The following is a 22,408-nucleotide window of genomic DNA, read 5'->3' as shown; positions in this document are numbered from 1 at the left end:
AAAAAAAAAAAAAAAAAAAGTTAGCTATCATTATGACAGGTGTATGAATTTTCTGACTTTCCATATCACATCATCAAACTGGTCACAATAACATCCCATTCTTCTTCCTAAAAATGAAAACAATTCACTAGGTTTGTCACTGGTTAAGTCATTCCCAAAAAAAGGAAGGGGGAGGGAAACGGAACTCTCATACACCATGCTAAGAGTGTAAATTGCTACAACCTTTCAAAATGACAAACTGGAAATATGTATCAAAAACTCTTAAACCATAGCATGCACTTTGATCCTGCAATCACACCTCTAGAAATTTTTCCTAAGGGAAAAAAAATCTCAAAAATATATATAGAGATGCATGGAGGATAGTCATTGCAGAGATACTGATTATAGTGGTGGGAAAAAAATAAACTAATGTTTCATAAAAACAAATTGGTTAAATTATCACAGACGCATAAAATGGAATATTATTCAACTACTATTGTAACTGACTATACAGACATGAAAAGATTCATGATAAGATGTTAAGAAAAAAAGTACAGGTTACAAAACAATCATATGCATAGAAGGATCCCATATTTGCTACCAAAAACTGTATATAAATAGCCACATGCACACAGAAAAAGGGTCTGGAGAGAAATGTATTCAGGTAGTAGACCTCTAAGTATTTCATGGTTTTCTACTTTTTGCTGTTCTGTATTTCAATTGTTCTACCATAAACATGCGATTCTTTAAAATACAAGGGATTATCTAAACAGATTATTAGTTTCTTTCTGAAATAATACTATTAAGCTGAAAGTGATAACAGGTTTCTCCTTATTTAGGAAAAAAATCTGCATAGAACTTGATGTTTTATTAAATACTTTTAATGTTTAGTTATTGTTGTAACTTAAAAATTATATATATTTAGTGCCAAGAAATTAGCAAGAGACTTCTTTTTTAAGCAATGGATTTCTATTTACTACCATAAAGTACAGTAGTACAAAAACTGAGCGGACTAGCTAGAGTTTCATATATTTTTATATACCTCAACTTTTTATGATCATCGTAACTACCATTTATTAAATGAATGTATCTGAAGAACTTAAGCAAGCACTTAGAAGTACTAAGTTTTACTACAACTATTCCCATTTTCAGCTGAGAAACCTGAGGCACTGAGAGGTTAGGTGACTAGATCAAAGTCACAGACTATGTGTGGTCAAACCCAATATTCTCTAGATGTTGCACTCTTAACTATCCATCCCCTCAACTACACAACAGAAGCTGTTATTTATGGGACTGGGTCCTGTGCTGGACTCCGAAAAAAAGGAGTGATGGTCATGTTACGAGGATGAAAAATAAAATCAGAAAACATACTAGTTTTCTACATTTTTTGGAAACCAATTTTTATTGCATTATGTTGGGCTTATCACAGCTTATAAAATGGCATTTTAATGTAGTGATAACATAGTAATTTACCACTATACTGTGACTTAAATTTATATTTTGAGTCTAAGCAAACATTTTGCTAGGAGCCTTCTTTCCAGCTTATCGCCTTGAGCAGTCTAAGCTTGGGAAAGGTTCTCTCCTTTCAGAGCCAACCAAACTTACAGAAATGACTGGGGTACAGTACTTGCGGCGGCTCCTAGCTTAAAATCAATGACTACAAAATGATAAGATTAACTTTACAAGTAAAGATTTAAAGACTGGCCTCATTGTGATGTAATTCACTCAAGTGTTTCATGAAGCTCCTCCAGGCACTCTTCTAGGCACTGGAGGTACAATGATGAACCAAAGTCTGCCCTTCTGAAATTTATATTATAGGTGTGTCACATACCTGAACGTCATAGTTTTTTTATTAGCAGCCTAAGGGATAAAAGTTATTGTCTCTTGAAAAAACTTGCTATCCTCTTCAAAACATGGTCTTAGGACACGCTCAGTGAGAAGAAAGCACAATACCAGTGGCTCTCCAACGCTACTGTGCAAGAAAACTTCCTGGAGGACTTGCTGGAAATCAGATTCCAGGAGTCTGTATTTTTAGCAAGAACCTCAGGCAATGCTGATAAGTGTTCTGAGGTCCAGACTTTGAGAAACCCGCCAGTAAGTGGAACCATTCAGAAGAGAAAAGCTCTATGGCAGTGGAATGTGAACTGAGTAATATAAACCCAACCGAGCTGTAATTAATTCCCTATAATTCACAAATCTAGCAAATTAAAAAGCTGAGTAAGGGCTTCCCTGGTGGTGCAGTGGTTGAGAGTCCACCTGACGATGCAGGGGACACGGGTTCGTGCCCTGGTCCGGGAAGATCCCACGTGCCACGGAGCGGCTGGGCCCGTGAGCCATGGCCGCTGAGCCTGCGCTCCGCAACGGGAGAGGCCTCAACAGTGAGAGGCCCGCGTACCACAAAAAAAAAAAAAAAAAAAAAAAAAGCTGAGTAAGGGTAGAGGGATTTACCAGCACTGCCTTCTTAACCCCCATTACAGGAGATTTGAGTTTGCCTTAATCTAGTTATTTGGGGAAAACATGAACCTAAGCAGAATTTTACTACCAATATTAGGGATAAGCATTAAGAAAAAGGAAATTGCTAGTCAACTGCAAAAAAGAAAATTAGCTAAGAGAGACAAACATTTCAGGGAACTAACTTGCTACCACTCATTTTATGCCCTATTTCACAATGCTTAGTATCTGAACAATCCACAGGGTTCCAAAGTACATCAAAAATTTGTTCATTTCCTCTCTTACTCAGGCAGAATAATAATAGCGTTTTGTGAAGGTAACATGTGTCTCAGCAATTTCAATAGATAACATTCTTAGATAAAGAAATAGACTTTAAAAAAAAGTTGTATCAGAAATGCTCCTTACTGGAGCTACTTAAAGAAGTAAAAAAAAAAAAAAAAAAAAAAAAAAAAAGCTGAGTAAGAGTAGAGGGATTTACCAGCACTGCCTTCTTAACCCCCATTACAGGAGATTTGAGTTTGCCTTAATCTAGTTATTTGGGGAAAACATGAACCTAAGCAGAATTTTACTACCAATATTAGGGATAAGCATTAAGAAAAAGGAAATTGCTAGTCAACTGCAAAAAAGAAAATTAGCTAAGAGAGACAAACATTTCAGGGAACTAACTTGCTACCACTCATTTTATGCCCTATTTCACAATGCTTAGTATCTGAACAATCCACAGGGTTCCAAAGTACATCAAAAATTTGTTCATTTCCTCTCTTACTCAGGCAGAATAATAATAGCGTTTTGTGAAGGTAACATGTGTCTCAGCAATTTCAATAGATAACATTCTTAGATAAAGAAATAGACTTTAAAAAAAAGTTGTATCAGAAATGCTCCTTACTGGAGCTACTTAAAGAAGTTTTAAATAGTTTTTAAACCATCACTAAATTAGTGTCCCTCATTTCTCAATTTAGATTACCTAAAGTTTCTGGGTTCTTTACAAACCTCCTACAGAAAGAACCCAATATTTTAAAATGGTTTTTTCTTTAGGAATAAGCAAACAACCATCAAAACAACATAAATGTTTCAAGTAAACTATTAAAAATTTGAGAACAAAAACACATAGTATTTTGTTCTCAGTGACAGGTAGAAATCATAACTTTGGGGGGCGTTTAAGCTTCTGCACCTTAAGTCATCTAAAAATAAAGGTATCCCAACAAATACATTCCTCCTATTTCAGAGGTTAAGAGTAGCACTATATAAACCAGCTGGCCTGCTGGATCCATGGCCCCAGTTCCTTCCCTCAGATCCTGTCCACCACATAATCCATGAGATCTCTGAGCCTGGTCTTCATCCTTTCAAAGGGATTAGTAAAACTGCCTCCCCGTTGACAGAATTGAAATTTTCCAGATGCATTTTTTGGTATGGTATTTGTTTTTATTATCTATACTTTTTATTGTACTTGTTTTTATTATCTGTACGTTCCGACCACGGAAACATTAAGAGTAGGATGCCAGCATATAAGCACAAAGAAACGCATCTGTCCGGAGTCTGCATGTATTTAAAATTTCAGGCTGGTGCTGCCTTCAGAATAGCACGGATGATGGCATAGTTCTAAAGGAAACTTTCATATTAAGAGGCCATCAAAAATCTCCATAGCCTTCAACTCAACACAGAAGCCGCTAATTTATTTCTTCAAAAGCAACGCCTTTAGTCTGAATCACAACAAAAGATGTCTATAGGAAATATAATCTACGAAGTTGCCTTCTAATCCAAAGGCAAACAAGGAGTAAAGGAAGGCGCAACCCATTCCTCGTTGGTTTCCTTTTCCTGGGGATTCTGATTACATTTCCTCGTTCAAGCAAGAGCCGGTAATTGTGCCTTCGGTCCACACCGTAAAGCCGTGTCTGTGCGTAAAGAAAGGAAAGGGAACGGCAGACACCGGGGACGCGCTCCCACTGAAAGGAGAGCCGCTTTCCGTTAAATACCATCAGAGACAGCCCCAGCAGGAGGACTCAGGGCCAAACGGCATTGACTGTCCTTCACTGACAGGGATTTTGAAGGCACAGGAGAGAGAAAAAGGGATGAGCCGGGGACTCAAGGCCGGGGGAGAAAGGCGGGAGGCGCGACGCCGCTGCCCGCGAGCTCCGGATCCCCGGGAGGCTGGCGGGGAAGCGAGGCTTGGCCAGCCCGCCAGGCTCAGGCGGCCGAGGGCAGCGAGGTCAGCCCTGGAAGGACCGACCGCCCCACGTCCCCCCTGAGGAAGGAGGGACCCCGCTCGCCGGCCACGGCTGCAGACGCCCATTCAACCCGAAGCCCGTCCCGTAGCCGCCACCCCCTCAGTCCGCCGCGGAGCCCTGGCCTCCCGGCGCCCTCCAGCCGGCCGCCCCACCGCAGCCCCCGGGAGAATAGGAAGGACGAGGCACAGGGTCTGCGGGTGCCGCGCCTCCCGACCGTGCGGCAAAGGGTGAAGGGCGCCCGGAGGGACGCGCACCGGCCCGGGGAACGGGCGCCCCAGGCGGCCATCGCGCCGACCCCCGCGCCGACCCCCGCCCCTGCCGCCTTCCCGGTCCAGGCCGCCGCGGTCCAGCCCGCTCCTCACCTCATCTCCAGGCGGGTCCACGCTGCCGCCCCAGGGACAAATCAGTGCAGCTCACTCGCAGCGGGAGGGAACGCAGGAGCCGCAGCTCTGCACACCATCCCCGCCCGCCCGTCTCTCCGTACGTCCCGGAGCCCGCTCGGGATTCTCCCTTGCGAGCCGCCGTACTACGGAGCAACCAAGCTGCGCTCCCTCCCCTCTCCTCCGCTCTTCTCTACCTCCTTCGCTCCCTCGCTCCCGCCTATCTCCTCATCTCCCTGAGCTGCCTCCCCTGCTCCCATCCACCCCTCCATCTCCGCCCCCTGGTGGGTGGGGACAAAAGAATCTACCAATCGGAAGAAGGGGCCTAACCTCCTCACCGCCCCTACCTCTAGCCCCGCCCACCGCGGGGAACCAAAGGAGGGGCAGCTGAAAAAAATGAAAGAGGACGGAGTGACAGCCGAATAAACCAATCAGCAAGTGCAAAGGGGGCGTGACCTGGGCTCTCCTTCCTCCCCACCCCCTTTCCAGAAGGCGTAACTAGAGACGTCAGGTCTGGGATATTCCTGACGGGGCTTAGGCATATTTTGTTCCACGATTTCGGTGCATTTCTCCGTTGCCGTGCGAGGCGAGACACTAGGTAGGATGCATTCAACTAACTAACGGAAAGTGTTAAAGGAAAGAACAATGTGGAGGCAAAAGGGGGGCGGGGCACAGTCCAAAGAAGATGATGGGGATACGGTTGGAATGAGGAAGGGTGTGGTCTTTAACTGATATTTGCATAAAACTGAACCCTTCGGCAACTAGGACTTCGCGCATTTATTGGTAGCCCCTAGTGCATCGCCTTAGAGCATGCCGGGAGATGTAGTTCCATGTTCGGTTGCTATGGCGTTCCCTACAGCCTTGGGGAGTCCGAGAGCCTCCGAGACTGACGAGCGGCCTGGCCAATGGGAACAGCCCCTGGCCCAGAGGGGGCGGGCCCTCTGCAGAAGGACTCGAAGGTGGCTGTGGTGAAGGTGCAGGCCGTTGGAGCCGCTCCGAGGCAGGTGAGTGCCGAGAAACGCGCTGCGTGTCTCGGGCAACCGGGCCTTGGGGGAGAGAGCGGAAGACTCCCCGGCGAACCGTCGAGCCCTGGGGCGGATGGTGGTTACCGTCCTCAGATCTCTCGGGCCCAGGCCTCGCTTAGCTGAGGCCGCTGAGGGGCGGGTAAGACTTGAATTGACTGACGATTTCCTGGTCCTTACAGGTTTGGATGGTAGAGTTTACCTCAGTTTGTATCTCTCTCCACATTTATGGAGGCAGAAGTCTGGAAGTTCCCTTCCACTGAATCTCCCAGGTTGGATTTCTCCCCTTCCTGCATCTTTTTGTTCCTCTACTTGGAGTTTCTTTTTCTTTCTATCTTACTCCTTCCCTACCGCCGCTTTCTCCTCCACTTTTCTTTTTCGGTGAGCACTTACTTAAAGCCAGGGTATTCGCATTTATGTAACTGTAGGGCCAGGTTTGTCCTCCAGAGTAAGCTCAACAGAGGAACACTGGAGCAGTGCGTGAAAACCACCTCAGAATCATACTGAAGCGCAGATGCTGATTGTGCAGGTCTGGGCGGTCCTGAGAATCTGCAGTTTGACAAGCTCGCCATCAGCTCTGAGTGCAGATTTAATGAGAGCCACGTTTAAAAAAAAAGAAAAGAAACATGAAATTAATTTTAAAGTTTCATTTAACCCAGGATGTCTAAAATATTGCCATTTCGGGATTTCCCTGGCCGTCCAGTGGTTAGGACTCCGAGGTCTCACTGCCAAGGGCCCCGGTTCCATCCCTGGTCTGGGGAACTAAGATCCCACAAGCCGCGCAGTGTGGCCAAAGATAAAAAATAAAATATTATCGTTTAGATACATAATCAGATATTTTAAAATCGAGATATTCTGCATTCTTTTTCTTCATATTGTCTTCGAAATCTGATGTGCATCTTACACTAACAGCACATCTCGATTCTGACTAGGCACAGTTCAAGGGCTTCTTGGTGGCTGGTGGCACAGATCTAGATGATGTCATAGCCTACGGCCAAAATTAAAAGGTGTTAAAACTCAAGTTGCTCTGGACAGAACCCCTCGCTGCTCTGTGAGATGGGCTTTGGAACTCTTGATATTTTACAGGTTCTCTGCTCAGTTTACAGAAATAATAGTAAAAACAGTCAACATTTATTGAGCACTTACTGTGTGCCAGGTATTGTACTGAAGGCTTTGCATGTATTTTTTTAAGCCTTACAGTACCCCTCTGAGGTAACTACTGTTATTATTCCTGTTTTATAGGTATGGAATCTAAGGCCCAGAAGGTTAAAATTACGTAGCCCAAGTCATACAGTGAATAAGTAGGAAAGCCAGGATTCAGGGTAGGGTCAGTTATGACTTCTCAATCGTATCCATCAATCACTGCAGTGTATAATTATTACCTTTTATCACTAATTTCAACTTATTGATGCCTCTACTCTAGGTGGCAGAGGATGAGACATTCAGATTTGAAAGAGAAGGTTTACCATACAAGGCAAAGTTGCCTGTCAGTTGCAGTGAAATATTTTGGTAGTTTTACAACTCTCTGTGCTGTGCATTCAAAATCACAGCTCTAGATTGAAGAAAAGTGCACAAAACCTCAAGGAGATATATAGGCCTTTGAACCAGTACTATACCCTGGACAGTAATGTGTCTCGGTTCAATTGTGTACCTCCTTGAAGGAGGAAAAAGGGAAGGCTTGGGAATTCTTAAAGTGTTTCACTATGGAATCACAGTGTTTTGGGGGTTTGTTTTTGGTGAAATCTTTTTTTAATTGATAAAAATGTTTTCTTGCTCCTGTGAACTTCACATAGAATAGTTCAAAGACAGCTTTATTTATGATTTTTCTAGACCCAATAAACAGTATACGTTGAGCTAATGACAGTTTTATGAGTAGAAAAGCAAAAACACACATATCCACATAATGCTAAAATGTAGTATTTTGCAAAATAATTTTCTTTTTTTATACATTATAATAAAGATGACATCTCGTGTATTATTTTCCCTTGATTGTGAATTTATTAGTAAATATTTAATCAAAATTACAGTTCCTAGTTTGCATCTGAAGTAAGAAATGATTTAAAATCCTATAGTGATTTAGAAAACTAAGTGTTGACAAACTGCAATAATGTTAGTCTGTGGAGAAGAACATCCCTTGAGTCAGTTGGAGAAGAGGGAGAATGTATGAGAGATATAGGGAGGATCCCTCAATTGCTTATCTTCCTCATCACCTGCACTGTCCCAGTGTCACATGATTAAGCCAGCAGGAAGGGATGACTGTCATTCATGCCACCATTGGCTCCACCGTTCCCCAGTAGTACAATATGGGAAAATACGATTCTAATTCAGAAATATAAATGAAAGTTAAGTTTCTGTCGTTCTAGATCTTACTGTATTAAATAGCCCTACATCAAATAGAAACTGTAACAAAAATTTCTAATCTTTCAATTAATAACCATCCCACTTCCCCAATCAACCCACTACCCACCCCCCAGCAGTACTAGCAAGGGGGTCCTACTAGTAAGAATTCTTAAGTGAAAAGGTATTTTGTAAATCAACAAATAACAATAGTTAAGCTCTCTTGGAGGCAGGAGAATTAATCAGAAATTCTTTTGCGATTCAGAAGAGGTCATTGCTGAAGCCACTTGTTGCATATATAGGCAACAATTTGACATATCCAATCAAATGCCTCTTGTTGTTGCTTCCACCTAAATCCCATATCAAAAAAACTTTTCCTTTCCTAATTCTTCACCTATCTTTAGATTTCAGGTTGTGTGAGTTGTAAAGATTATGCGTCACTTGTATAAATTCAATTGAGTATGTCTTGATAATGTTCATATAAATCTAGATTCTCAGAAGAGACTTTGTTATGGTCATCTCATCCCCCGACCCCCTCAACTGATGCTTGAATCTCCTTTATGATGCCACTGTAAATGTGTATCCAGCCTCTAGTTTAAATCCATCTAGTAAGAGGGACCATTGCAACTTCATAAATTTTCCTAAGTTTTAAATTATATACCTAAAATGTGAAATAAAAAGTTCTTATAGGGGCTTCCCTGATGGTGCAGTGGTTGAGAGTCCGCCTGCCGATGTGGGGGACACGGGTTCGTGCCCCCGGTCCGGGAGGATCCCACATGCTGCGGAGCGGCTGGGCCCGTGAGCCATGGCTGCTGAGCCTGAGTGTCCGGAGCCTGTGCTCTGCAGCGGGAGAGGCTACAACAGTGAGAGGCCCGCGTACCGCAAAAAAAAAAAAAGTTCTTATAATACATGTTATTAGCTAGAAATGCTTTCCAGGTTTAGCTAGGTGTGAGCCACTATCACAGTGTCTCCTATGCCCATCTTGTAACAGACCCAGGAGAACAGTACAGTGTGTAGCCAAACACCTTTGTATTCATTGCTTATGTAAAGTGTCCTTAAAATATACGGGGTTCTAGAGACTGTTGCCTGCACGATGTAGAGATATGCCTGCCTCTTTAAGAAGCAGAGCTGGCCTATCTAGTTAGGACTGCCAGTCTCCTCCACAACCTGCAAAGTATGGTATTTGAACCAAACCTCCATTAGTTACTTGGATTATGCTGACCATATGTTTTATGGGTACATGATTTGACATACTTCTTTCTCTGATATGTGGATATGTATGAAAAGTCCCACAGATGGGTAAGAACATTGTTAAAACTTAGTATTGTCACCTCTTCAATATAACTGATGATTTACCTCTAACAGTCCAGCTAGTATCATAATGCTGTACACTAGGCCCAGCATGATGGGCCAACATTTCGGAGTTGACTTCAACTGTTTTTTTTGGCAGCCTAGCTGCTTGACAGTGTATCTGTGCTTTCCTTAAAATATAAATTAGGGTGGGTTAGAAGCATTAAAACTGATTCCCGGGCTTCCCTGGTGGCGCAGTGGTTGAGAGTCCGCCTGCCGATGCAGGGAACAGGGGTTCGTGCCCCGGTCCAGGAAGATCCCACATGCCGCGGAGCGGCTGGGCCCGTGAGCCATGGCCGCTGAGCCTGCGCGTCCGGAGGCTGTGCTCCGCAACGGGAGAGGCCACAGCAGTGAGAGGCCCGCATACCGCAAAAAAAACAAACAAAACTGAATCCCGAACCTGAAGTGGCCACCAAACTGTAAAGTTTGTGTTGAGGAAAAATGGAAAATTGAGCATATAAGAAGAGTTTGGACTTTCAGGCTTAAGTTGTTCATAGAGTAACAGGTGTATTGGATGAAGGAAAGAAAGGAAGCCATTCAGCAGCCTGTGGCCATAGCCCAGGCCTGAGGCATTGCAGTGTTAGCCCATCGCTTGTGCTAACAAATAAAATGAGCAGGTAAGCCAGGACATTATAAAGGAAAAGGAAGCCTTATGGTTGATAACTTAACGCAGAGGAAGGAATTATGATAGATTCTAAAATATCCTCTATGACTGAAGTTTGGTACAGCAAAATCTTGTTTGGGGGAAAAAAACGAGTCTAGTTTTATGTCCATTGATTTTGAGGTTGATCTGATACTCAGAACACTTTTGGTCTGAAAGTATAGATAAGGAATGATCTGTAGAGGTTTTATTTACAGTTATTAATAGATGAGCTCCTTGGTGCATAGTGTAGCAGGGGAACAGCAAGTGGAATTCATGTTGTTATAACTAAGATGAAACCATTTGAAATTTCTTCCCATTGATTTTTTTTTTAGAAATTCCTTAAAAGATTAGTATTTTCTTTAACTACTTTCTTGGTGTTATTTATGGTAAATGTTTAATTTATGCAAATTCCTTATTCCGCTTTGTACCAAAAATTATTTAAAATAGAGGTCTTAATGTTTGTTTTTCCAAATTTTTAATATGTTGCCATTATAAAAATTTAAAGTATTACAACCATAATCTTCAATTTTTGGACTTATGCAAATATATTTAAAATCAGAGGTACGTGAAAAACTTTAAAATCTTTATGCTTTTTACATCAGCCTATATTTTTAAACAGATTTATTTTTATTTAAAAGTTTTACGTAGCACTTTTTTTTTTTTTTTTTTTTTTTTTTTGCGGTATGCGGGCCTCTCACTGTTGTGGCCTCTCCCGTTCTGGATCACAGGCTCCGGACGCGCAGGCTCAGCGGTCATGGCTCACGGGCCCAGCCGCTCCACAGCATGTGAGATCTTCCCGGACCGGGGCACGAACCTGTGTCCCCTGCATCGTCAGGCGGACTCTCAACCACTGCACCACCAGGGAGGCCCCGTAGCACTTTTTTGATAAAGGAAAGCTTGCAGTAGAATATATAATTTTAAGATTGCATAACATTCATCCTTCGAAATGGCATGATAAATAGTATGCATTTAGTTTATATTTTTATTTTATGAGGTGTGGTCAGTTATTTTATTTTCTGTATTCAAATATCTTTACATTCAATAAAAATTTTGTTAAATAATGGACTAAGTGTTCCATTTAATCTGGACCAGTGCCTAAGAAACTTAGTGGGACTTGAATATCATCTATTCTACCATTTTCTCCCTGTTAAGAACTTAGTATTGGGGCTTCCCTGGTGGTACAGTGGTTAAGAATCCACCTGCCAATGCAGGAGACACGGGTTTGAGCCCTGGTCTGGGAAGATCCCACATGCCGTGGAGCGACTAAGCCCGTGCGCCACAACTACTGAGCCTGTGCTCTAGAGCCTGAAAGCCACAATTGCTGAGCCTGCCTGCCACAGCTACTGAAGCCTGTGTGCCTAGAGCACATGCTCTGCAACAAGAGAAGCCACCGCAATGAGAAGCCCATGCACCGCAACGAAGAGTAGCCCCACTCGCTGCAACTAGAGAAAGCCCTTGTGCAGCAACGAAGACCCAACGCAGCCTAAATAAGTTAATTAATTAATTAATTAATTATTTTTTAAAAAAGAACTTAGTACTGGGGTTGCAAAACAAGTAATAGTTCCTCAATTTTCTTCTGGCCGCTTTTGTAAAAACACTTCTCTTTCTTCACTTTGTAACTTTGAGGGTTTTTTTTTGCTCCCACATGTTTCCTTATTGGACCAACTAAACATTACTTTTTTCTACCAGTGAGATTGATTGTAACCTAATTTAGAGGAACTATTTAGGACGATCAGACCAAAAATACTGGCAGTATTATGTATATAACAGTTGTCTTAAGGGACACTAGGGGTTCACACAAACAGCTTCCAGCGTCTTTGAAACTGGAGGTGCATACAGTATGAGATCCATGTGACTGCTGATCTGGGAGACATGCCATATGTTCTCAGATGTAATGGGCAGGGAAGACAGTGGCTTCCAGAATTACAAAGGGAGACACTTTGAAATCCAGGTGTTGATGTGTAATTATTTCATTTCTCAAAAAGGCAACTCCAGTAGCTCCAGACTGAGTAGGAGCAGAGGTTTATTTACTTCGTAATAAAGAATATTGATTCTTCGAAGCAATAGCTGGGAAAACCCACTAGTTAGTGAGTGAATAAAGCAAGGCTTTGTTTGTTAGTATGTAACAATGAAATCTAGAAGCATGGGACAGATGGGGTAGATTGCAAGTCACTGGGAGGTGATTTCAGATAGGGAGTAGGACTTGAGCTTTACTTCACAGAATCTGTAGTGTGAGTACTGCGCAGTCTCAGAGAGCAGGCAGTCCCTGGAGCCCTGAGACAGCGGTGGCCATATGGTGTGAAGTCATGCTGACTAGATCAGACAGGGTATGTGTTGGAAAAATGGGGGGAGTAAGGTAGACTAGGGACAGTGGGTATGCATCTTAGACAGCCTTGACAACTAGGCAGAAGAGCTTAGATTTCTATAAAAGGGAATGCATAGCTGCTGTTCTGTGCTTAGTTTCTTCCCCTCTCCCCTCCACCCCAGCAAACACATTGATGTATGTACACGCGCACACACACACCCCAGAGGGCTTCTGTAACCAGAGGACTAGACTTAATTTAATCTTCCTACCTGGCTCTTCTTTTCTTTATATACTTTGTTGATAGGTGCTACATACATAATTTCTATAAATGTCTGGAATGTGTACTCATTTCTCTTAGTTCCAGCATTTGATTATTACCTTCTAGAAAGTAGCAACCATTACTGAACTGCTCAGTAAAAATCCACTGTACAGATCCATTAGATCCACTAAGATTCTGCTTGCAGGGCCGGCTTCATGAGCATGGGACCTATGCAGTCACAATGGACCTCACACTCAGAAGGGACTCAGGCTTGGTTTAAATGCTTGGCTGTCACCATCTTGAAATTTTAATAATTTCTGGACAAGTTTCCCCACATTTTCATTTTTCAGTGAGCCTTACAAGTTGGGTTGCTAGTTCTGTCAACAAGCACTTAATTATCAATCCTAAACTAAAGGAGATAGGATTCTAGTTTTAAGTGATACATCTAACGTTAGCAGCTCAATAGAAAACCATTAAATATAATGGTTAAGAAAAACGACTTTGGAGTTGTTAGCACCTGATTTGTCTCAGCTGTAGCCCAGCGGGTGCTATGAGACCCCAGGTATGTGCCTTAGCCTCTGTAAGTCTCAGTTTGCTCATCCATAAAATAAATTCAATAATACTGTACTACTTTCACCAAAAAATATGTACAAGAATGTTCTTAGGATAATTTGTAAAAGCCTTAACTGGAAACAGTCAAATGTCTATCTTTAGTGGAATGGATAATAGTAATTTATTCATACCGTATAACAATGGTATGAATGGTGTGAATGGAATACCATATAACAATGAGAATGAATGAGATAAATACGACAGGCAACAGCATGAGTGAAATTCATAACACTGAGAGAAAGAAACTAAACATAAAAGAGCATTATTTCATTTATGTAAAGTAAAAAACAGACAAAACTAACCTGCTCTTAAAACTCGGATATTGAGTGTCCTTAGGAGGGAAAAGTAGTGACTAGAAGGGGAACCAGGGAGCTTCTGGAGTTCTAGTGATGTGTTTCCTGCTATGACATGGCCACATTCACTTTGTAAAATTCAGCAAGCTATACACTTAGGATCTGTGAACTTTTCTCTGTGTATTTTTTTTAGTTAATTTTTTTTGGTAAGTTTTCCTTTGCTTGTTTGTTTGGGTTTTTGGCGGCACCACGTAGCATATGGGATCTTAGTTCCCTGACCAGGGATCGAACCTGCACCCCCTGCATTGGAAGCATGGAGTCTTAACCACTGGACTTCCAGGGAAGTCCTTCTATGTGTATTTTATACAGTACTTCTATAAAATTTACATTTAAAAAATAGTCTTGTCATACAATTACTATGAAAATTAAAGAAACGGCTGTGAATCCTTAGAGATGCTTCAAGAAGTCTGCAGAATACAGGTTTAAATACTTCCATTAAATGGCTTATAAACTGATACAGAGGATTAGGGGTACAATTTCAATGAGTGTCTTGATTGTCCACTTTTTCCTTTTTTAATGGTCTTTTTTAAGACTTTGAAAGCCCTTTCAGTGACACCTTTGGTTATTAAAATTGAGCCCTCTGGCCTGCATAAGGTTTTTTTTTATTTTTTCAAGTACATCTCAAAATTTTTATTGAACAGTAAAGTGAAGTTAAGCACATGCTCACCTTTGTGTGAAAGGTTGAACTATAAGCCCATTCTCAAATGCGTACCAGAGATTGCTGCATATTATCTTGTTTGATTGCTTTCAAGAACTATTACCTGAATTTGTTTGAAGACAACACTTAGAGTTGTCATTTTATCCTTTGCCAGCACTATTTTTCAATTTTTACTTTAATTTGATCTGGAAGACGTTTTGTTGATTAGTTTATTTCATGTATATTTTTTCTTTTTTTTGTTTTTAGGTGACTATGAAAGGCTTATATTTTCAACAGAGTTCTACAAGTGAAGAAATAACATTTGTGTTCCAAGAAAGGGTAAGAAAAATTGTTTAATCATTAAATGAAACAAAATAGTGTATTTTCCATATGTGACAGACCCAGTTTTAAATGGCCTGTTACAGATTATTTTGAGTTGAACTAAATGAGTGAAAATTACTTAAGTAAAACCCTATAAATTAATCTTATGTGAAAACAGTGGTCCATATTGTGGTATAACTATATTTTTTAAAAGAGTTGCTACAAAAGAGTTTTTAGTTCCTCAGGGTGGTGGCATAAAAGATATTAGGAAAACAAAACAACTTCAGTAGTCTTATGTGTTGCAGAATTAACCCAGTTTATTCTGAATACCACAGTTAAGTGAGTTTTCAGATTGTAGGCATATTTCAGAAAATACTTTCTCTCATATTGGGAAATGAAAGAGGTGGAAAAGCATTGTTTTTCACACTAACTTCTGAGCTGTGTGAAGTTACCTCATTCACTAAGCCTTAAATGGTTTCCAGTTTTTTACCACTTTAAGCATAGATAGTAGAATTTTCATGCATTGGTGATTAAAAGGTTTGTGGCAGGTCAGAGTCATTATCACACTGTAAATTTAGGGATGAAAACTAAGTGCTGTATGTATTTCATAGTGCCTGTATATTTCATAGTAGTAATAAGAATTTCCGGCTCATGAACACAATCCAGTTTTTCTGTGTTATCTTTCTACAACTCCAAAATCATTTAAGTTAGGAGTCTAAACCTCAGACAGCTTGGTTTCTACCATTGGGTCAGGATGAAATGTCTAAGAGTTTTGATTGGCTCTCAGGAGCAATCATCACCAGCTTCACACAATCGTGAGTAAAATCCACAAATTCATCGATATTGTTGAATATATTCGTGTTATCACCAAATATTATCAAATCTGAGTTTTAAAAAGGGATAGCCCAGAGTACTGTGTTCATATCAAATTAAACACAGTGATCCCTTTGATAGAACACAGGAGGCACTGTGCAAGTAGCTGTTCTAGCCAACTTTTGATCTAATATTAGGGCATATCAGGGGTTGAAGAAAGCATTTTAATTATTGGTGTCATTGGTGGATGACATTGAGTACCTGAGTCTGAAATATCTTTGCCTTTAAAGTTATATCTAGCTGTCGAATATGAGGAATAATTAAGTTCCATTAAATTTGTATTTTGACCCCAGAGTGCCATGGGGCATGCTGAAATGTCCAAAAAGATGTTAAATAAGGCAGAGATTAATAAATGACACTAATGAACTTTGTTTATAGCATTAAAAAAATTCCATAATCAGTACGGTGTATATATTATGTGTATGTGTTTAAGGCTATCCCTGGATGAAGGTTTGATGCTTTGAGATTATTTAAATTAAAATGAGGTACAGTGTTTGTTGCTCTACTTTGTTATCCTGTGTTCATTGCCTACACATATATCCCTGTCAGTATCTTAAGTACCTTTTTAAAATATGTACTCTAACTAAGGCTTTTTAAAATTTTTACCCCCAAATTCCTTATATTTTTTTGTATTATATACTATAGGATAATTGCTTGTACCTTTTCCAGTTAAGTTAGTTGTAAGATTTGGAGTCTGTTTGATTTTGTTCAATTATGTGTGAAAATTTTTGCGACATGAAGGCATATTCTCAAAGGAATGTGTAATTATTTTATTATTTGGTTCTAGGAAAGTCTTCCTGTTACAGAGGATAACTATGTGAAGCTTCAAGTTAAAGCTTGTGCTCTGAGCCAGATAAATACAAAGGTATAAATACAAAGGTATTGGTGTTTTTATTTTGGCCAAAAGTCAAATGAGAGTTTCACAATATATTTAGCATACAAAAATTATAATAATAACAACTGACTTCTGAGTATGAAGAAATTATCATTCTTAGAAGAATAGAACAGCTAGGAAAAAGATTAAATGTTCACTTGTGTATTTCTGTATTAAGGTAAATTATTAGCCTAATTGAAGTCATGCATTTTTATATTATTATATGAAAATATTTTATAAACTCCTTTACATTGTGAAAAGCTGAGAATTTATAATTACTAAGGCCTATAATCAAGGAAGAAGTGACTGTTTAAATATAGTAAAAATAGAAACTAGAAACCTAAAATTAATTTATTAAGTCTCTAGTCTGTAGATATTTCTAGTCAATGTCTTGATAGGGTTCATATTCTTCTTGTCATTTCTCTTTGTCTCTCTCTCTCATACACCACCTCACACCACCCCACAGTAATCTTCCATTATTGACCATGAAGTACATGGAAAGTCTTCAAATGGTAAATAAATAAAGTATGATTAAATGTGCCATGATAGATAGAGCAGGCCCATTTACTCAGTTTTATAAAGATGAATACTATGGTTTTATTGGACCCTTAACTTATTGGCTTATAATGTCAGCATAACTTCTAGGGATCTAAAAGTTTTCTTCAGTAAAGTCACATTTAGGGAAACTACAGAACAAAGGTATAGGCTTCCACTGGGCGATTCTGTAACATGAGCATGACTTGAGAAGTGAATTAGTGAGATGCCCTGAAGTCCTTTCACTGGGAATAATCTACTGTTCCTTATCTGGAGAGATCTGTGTTCAGCCCTTCCAAGATGTTCTTTTTAAAACTACAAAAAATCCATTGAAATGCTGGTCTAGGAAATGATCTCCATGTCTAACAGAAAGAAATGGTAAATTACAGTGAAATAAATTTGATTTTACAACAACTATTAATCATAATGATTATGAAAACTGTAGGAATGTGAGAAGATGCTTATGGTAAGTGAAGGAGAGCAGGGTGTAATTGCCATAACCATGATTTTAGCTCTGCATAAAAAATAAACACTGTAAAACACCGAGTATTTCTGTAAGAATGTTATGTGAACATCTTAGGAAAAGGGTAAAGTTCCACATTGAGAAAGAGACTTTTCTGGCAATGAAGTATGTATAGGAGATCAAAGAATTGAAAAATAAGGGAAATATACAAGAAAATTATTACAATTTCTTTTTACTTACTGTTCCTAAAATACTAACATATCTACAAATATGTTCAGCATCTCTAGTATTATTATAAAAGTATAGTAACTTTTATACTTTTAGAAAAGTATAAAAGGAGCTTAAGCTACAGGCTTATCTATGTACACTCTTATCACTTTAAAAATCAAATGCTGAATGTGGTCAGTATCTAACAACATACTAATCTCTCAAAAACAAATAATTTGGACTTCCCTGGTAGTCAGTGGTTAAGAATCCTCCCACCAGTGCAGGGGACATGGGTTCGATCCCTGGTCCGGGAAGATTCCCACATGCCGCAGACATACACCACCTCACACCACCCCACAGTAATCTTCCATTATTGACCATGAAGTACATGGAAAGTCTTCAAATGGTAAATAAATAAAGTATGATTAAATGTGCCATGATAGATAGAGCAGGCCCATTTACTCAGTTTTATAAAGATGAATACTATGGTTTTATTGGACCCTTAACTTATTGGCTTATAATGTCAGCATAACTTCTAGGGATCTAAAAGTTTTCTTCAGTAAAGTCACATTTAGGGAAACTACAGAACAAAGGTATAGGCTTCCACTGGGCGATTCTGTAACATGAGCATGACTTGAGAAGTGAATTAGTGAGATGCCCTGAAGTCCTTTCACTGGGAATAATCTACTGTTCCTTATCTGGAGAGATCTGTGTTCAGCCCTTCCAAGATGTTCTTTTTAAAACTACAAAAAATCCATTGAAATGCTGGTCTAGGAAATGATCTCCATGTCTAACAGAAAGAAATGGTAAATTACAGTGAAATAAATTTGATTTTACAACAACTATTAATCATAATGATTATGAAAACTGTAGGAATGTGAGAAGATGCTTATGGTAAGTGAAGGAGAGCAGGGTGTAATTGCCATAACCATGATTTTAGCTCTGCATAAAAAATAAACACTGTAAAACACCGAGTATTTCTGTAAGAATGTTATGTGAACATCTTAGGAAAAGGGTAAAGTTCCACATTGAGAAAGAGACTTTTCTGGCAATGAAGTATGTATAGGAGATCAAAGAATTGAAAAATAAGGGAAATATACAAGAAAATTATTACAATTTCTTTTTACTTACTGTTCCTAAAATACTAACATATCTACAAATATGTTCAGCATCTCTAGTATTATTATAAAAGTATAGTAACTTTTATACTTTTAGAAAAGTATAAAAGGAGCTTAAGCTACAGGCTTATCTATGTACACTCTTATCACTTTAAAAATCAAATGCTGAATGTGGTCAGTATCTAACAACATACTAATCTCTCAAAAACAAATAATTTGGACTTCCCTGGTAGTCAGTGGTTAAGAATCCTCCCACCAGTGCAGGGGACATGGGTTCGATCCCTGGTCCGGGAAGATTCCCACATGCCGCAGACCAACTAAGCCCGTGCGCCACAACTACTGAGCCTGCGCTCTAGAGCCCGTGAGCCACAACTACTGAGCCCACCTGCCACAACTACTGAAGCCCGTGCACCTAGAGCCCGTGGCTCCACAATAAGAGAAGCCATCACAATGAGAAGCCCGCGCACCGCAATGAAGAGTAGCCCCCACTCACCACAACTAGAGAAAGCCTGCACACACCAACAAAGACCCAGTGCAGCCAAAAATAAATTAATTAAATAAACAAATGAAAAATAAATAAATAAATAATTTATCCTTTAAAAGAAGAAACTCCGGCCTGAGATTATGTCGCAGTTTCCCTGTGTATATCCATCACTACTTCTCACCTACTCCCTAGCCCAAGGCTTGTGAGAAACACGCAAACCCACCCCACCCAAATGAGGTGACTGGTACAAGTGTTTAGCCAACTGAGAATTGTTCTGGCTATAATTTCCCTTCATATTTGGCAGAATAAAGATGTTAAAGTATGTTGATGGTGGTTTGAATGGTAATACTCATACCTAAGCCCTAACGTCCACTAATTCCTCAGCAAACTTGGTTTCCTACTCTATAGAGGAACCTGTTTTGTGAAGTTACTTGCTTTATGTCTTGACGCCAAAAATGGAGTCATATTTGCTTTTTATGTGGTTTGGTTTTTGCTCCTGCTTTCCTCATGTATGAAAAGAGTTTCGGATTTATTCTTGACAATAAATTCAAGCCTTTGTCATTATTTAGCTTCTAACGGAAATGAAGATGGAGAAGGATTTCTTTCCTGTTGGGAGAGAAGTTGCTGGAATTGTGTTAGATGGTAAGTTTATAGATATAAGTTTCTGTATTCCTTTTCTAAGGTAAAAGAAATTAAATGGTAGCTAATTGGTTTACTGACACATAAAATTATACACACTTCTTCAAATACAAAAGTTAATTATGCAGAAGTGTTTTCCCTTTTTTTAATTAAAAAGAAAACTAGAACGATATTGGTATTTTATAATTGAAGAGCTTATTACAGTTTAGTAAATATTTAGAGATTATGTATTTAAATCCATGAGTAATCACATTGAATAGAATGACCAGTATTATCCTTTTTATGGTATTTGCAGAGCAGCATAAATTACTTGTGTAAGTTGGCTTTGGGCCAAAATTTATATAATGGTCAGTAACTACATTTACATTAAATTTTTAAAGTATGCCTAAAATGGAGTATTTAAAAGGTAAACAGTTTGCTCATCTGAAATTGCTTCTGGGGAGAAATAACCAGTAACATTTTATGATTGCCTTAAATAAAGAAAAGTTTTAGTAAATAATGGTCTTAACACGCAGAACAGTAAGCCTAAGTACTTGAAATAATTTCTGAATAAACGTAGTGTTCATATTTTCTGCTAATAGTTCATGATCAATCAGTTTATGGTTGCTCTTCTTGCATATGTGAGTGGATGAATGAGCATTATCATGTGGGTTAGACTATTTGAATTTCACCTGTAAATTTAATCTATAATACATCTGATACTCTTAATGTAGTCTTCTAACATAACTAAATCATAATTTTATTCCCTCTCCTTTCTTCTGCTTGGATTGTACGAAAATAAAAATAAGAATTATAATAGCCAGAAGATGATCAATTATTCATTCATTCATTTATTTATTCATCATTTAATGAGCACTTGAAAAGTGCTTGGAATGTGAAGATAAATAAGACAGTCCCTGCCCTCCAAGAGTTCACAATCTAGGGGAGAGGCAGACAAACACGTATAGGCAGATTCATTCTGAAAGCTCCAAGGAGAGCCGCCCAACCAGCCAGCAGAAACAGGAAAGGCCTCTTGGAGTAAGTTAGCCAGACAGTAAGGGGTGGGCAGGAGGAGAATTCTTCTCCAAGAATCACGCTCAACAGAGTAGATAGCATGAGCAAAGATGCGGAAGCAGGTAATAAGGTGCTGTATGTAAGAATTATGGAGTTCGGTGTTACTAGAGCAAAATTAAGTTCTGGGCATGAGTCATAGGCAAGGAACTTGGCAGAAAAAAACCACTGTGTCAAGAAAATTCTCCTTCAGAGATCAAAAATCTCAAAAATCAAAAATCTCCTTCAGATTCTCCTTCAGAGAATAAAAGATATTGAACAGAATCTTTTCATGATGATAGGAACACTGATTCCTTCCCCCGCAAAAAATGAGACAAGAGGGTAGGCAAGGGCCAGACTCATGATGAGCCTCCTATCTCAGATTGGGTTGTAGAGAGAGTATTAGAGTGGCCATAAGAAGGGTGGATTTGAAGCAAACCAGGCTGTAGGCAAGAGGACTGTTTGGGTAGTAGACCAACAGGCAAGAAACGGCATGAGGCTTCCCTGGTGGCGCAGTGGTTAAGAATCCGCCTGCCAGTGCAGAGGACACAGGTTTGAGCCCTGGTCCGGGAAGATCCCACATGTTACGGAGCAACAAAGCCCGTGAGCCACAGCTACTGAGCCTGCACTCTAGAGCCCGCATGCCACAAATACTGAGCCCACATGCCACAAATAGTGAAGCCCGCGCGCCTAGAGCCCGTGCTCCGCAACAAGAGAAGCCATTGCAATGAGAAGCCCACGCACCACAACGAATAGTGGCCCCTGCTTGCCGCACCTAGAGAAAGCCCACGCGCAGCAACGAAGACCCAGTGCAGCCAAAAATAAATAATTAATTAAAAACAAAAAATGACAAAGTCCATAACGTAGACAGTGGCGGCAGAGGTAGTGAATGTATTCAAGAAATAGTAAAGCCAGCAGAACTTAATAATTGACTGGAACAGGGAAATTAAAAACAGGTAAAAGCAGGAAATGATTTACAAGATTCTGGTTACATTCAAAAGTTCTCAGCTTATAGGTTGTGTTTGAAACTATAGAAGGGTGATGAGTTCATCCAGGGAGAGAGTTGAAATGAAGGAGACACAGCATGGAACCCTTGGCAATGCCACTGTTTGAAGGACAATTAAGAGGACTATGAAGGAAGCCAAGAAAAAAGGATCAGGGTGACTTCAGGTAGACAAGAATCCTCAGCAGGAGGGAAAAGGAAAAGTACAGAAGCCAAAATTATTGGGGGATAATGGCACAGAAGAGATCCAAAGATGCAGCAAACTGGGGCCCTTTTGCAGACAGAGCCAGCCTGAGGCGCCGCTTCCAAA

General features: G+C 39.9%; 2 protein-coding genes across 2 annotated transcripts in view; one reads left to right on the top strand and one right to left on the bottom strand.

The window, feature by feature from the left end:
• The window catches only part of LOC103082007 (intersectin-1), a gene marked incomplete at its 3' end in the record, with an annotated part of 116,041 nt that extends 110,771 nt beyond the window's left edge, over positions 1 to 5,270 (bottom strand). The window contains exon 1 of the mRNA XM_007469150.1: positions 5,018 to 5,270. The remainder of the gene's footprint in view (positions 1 to 5,017) is intronic.
• Positions 5,271 to 5,940: 670 nt separating this feature from the next.
• Positions 5,941 to 22,408, top strand: part of CRYZL1 (crystallin zeta like 1) — a 34,099-nt gene continuing 17,631 nt past the window's right edge. The window contains exons 1-4 of the mRNA XM_007469148.1: positions 5,941 to 6,039; positions 14,821 to 14,892; positions 16,535 to 16,612; positions 19,997 to 20,069. Coding sequence (XP_007469210.1) covers positions 5,941 to 6,039; positions 14,821 to 14,892; positions 16,535 to 16,612; positions 19,997 to 20,069 — 322 coding nt within the window. The remainder of the gene's footprint in view (positions 6,040 to 14,820; positions 14,893 to 16,534; positions 16,613 to 19,996; positions 20,070 to 22,408) is intronic.

This window comes from Lipotes vexillifer, unplaced genomic scaffold, assembly GCF_000442215.2.
Source record: "Lipotes vexillifer unplaced genomic scaffold, Lipotes_vexillifer_v1.1 scaffold829, whole genome shotgun sequence".
In the NCBI taxonomy this organism is placed as follows: domain Eukaryota; kingdom Metazoa; phylum Chordata; class Mammalia; order Artiodactyla; family Lipotidae; genus Lipotes; species Lipotes vexillifer.
The sequence above is the reverse complement of the archived record's forward strand: the minus strand, read 5'-3'. Positions and strand labels throughout refer to the sequence as shown.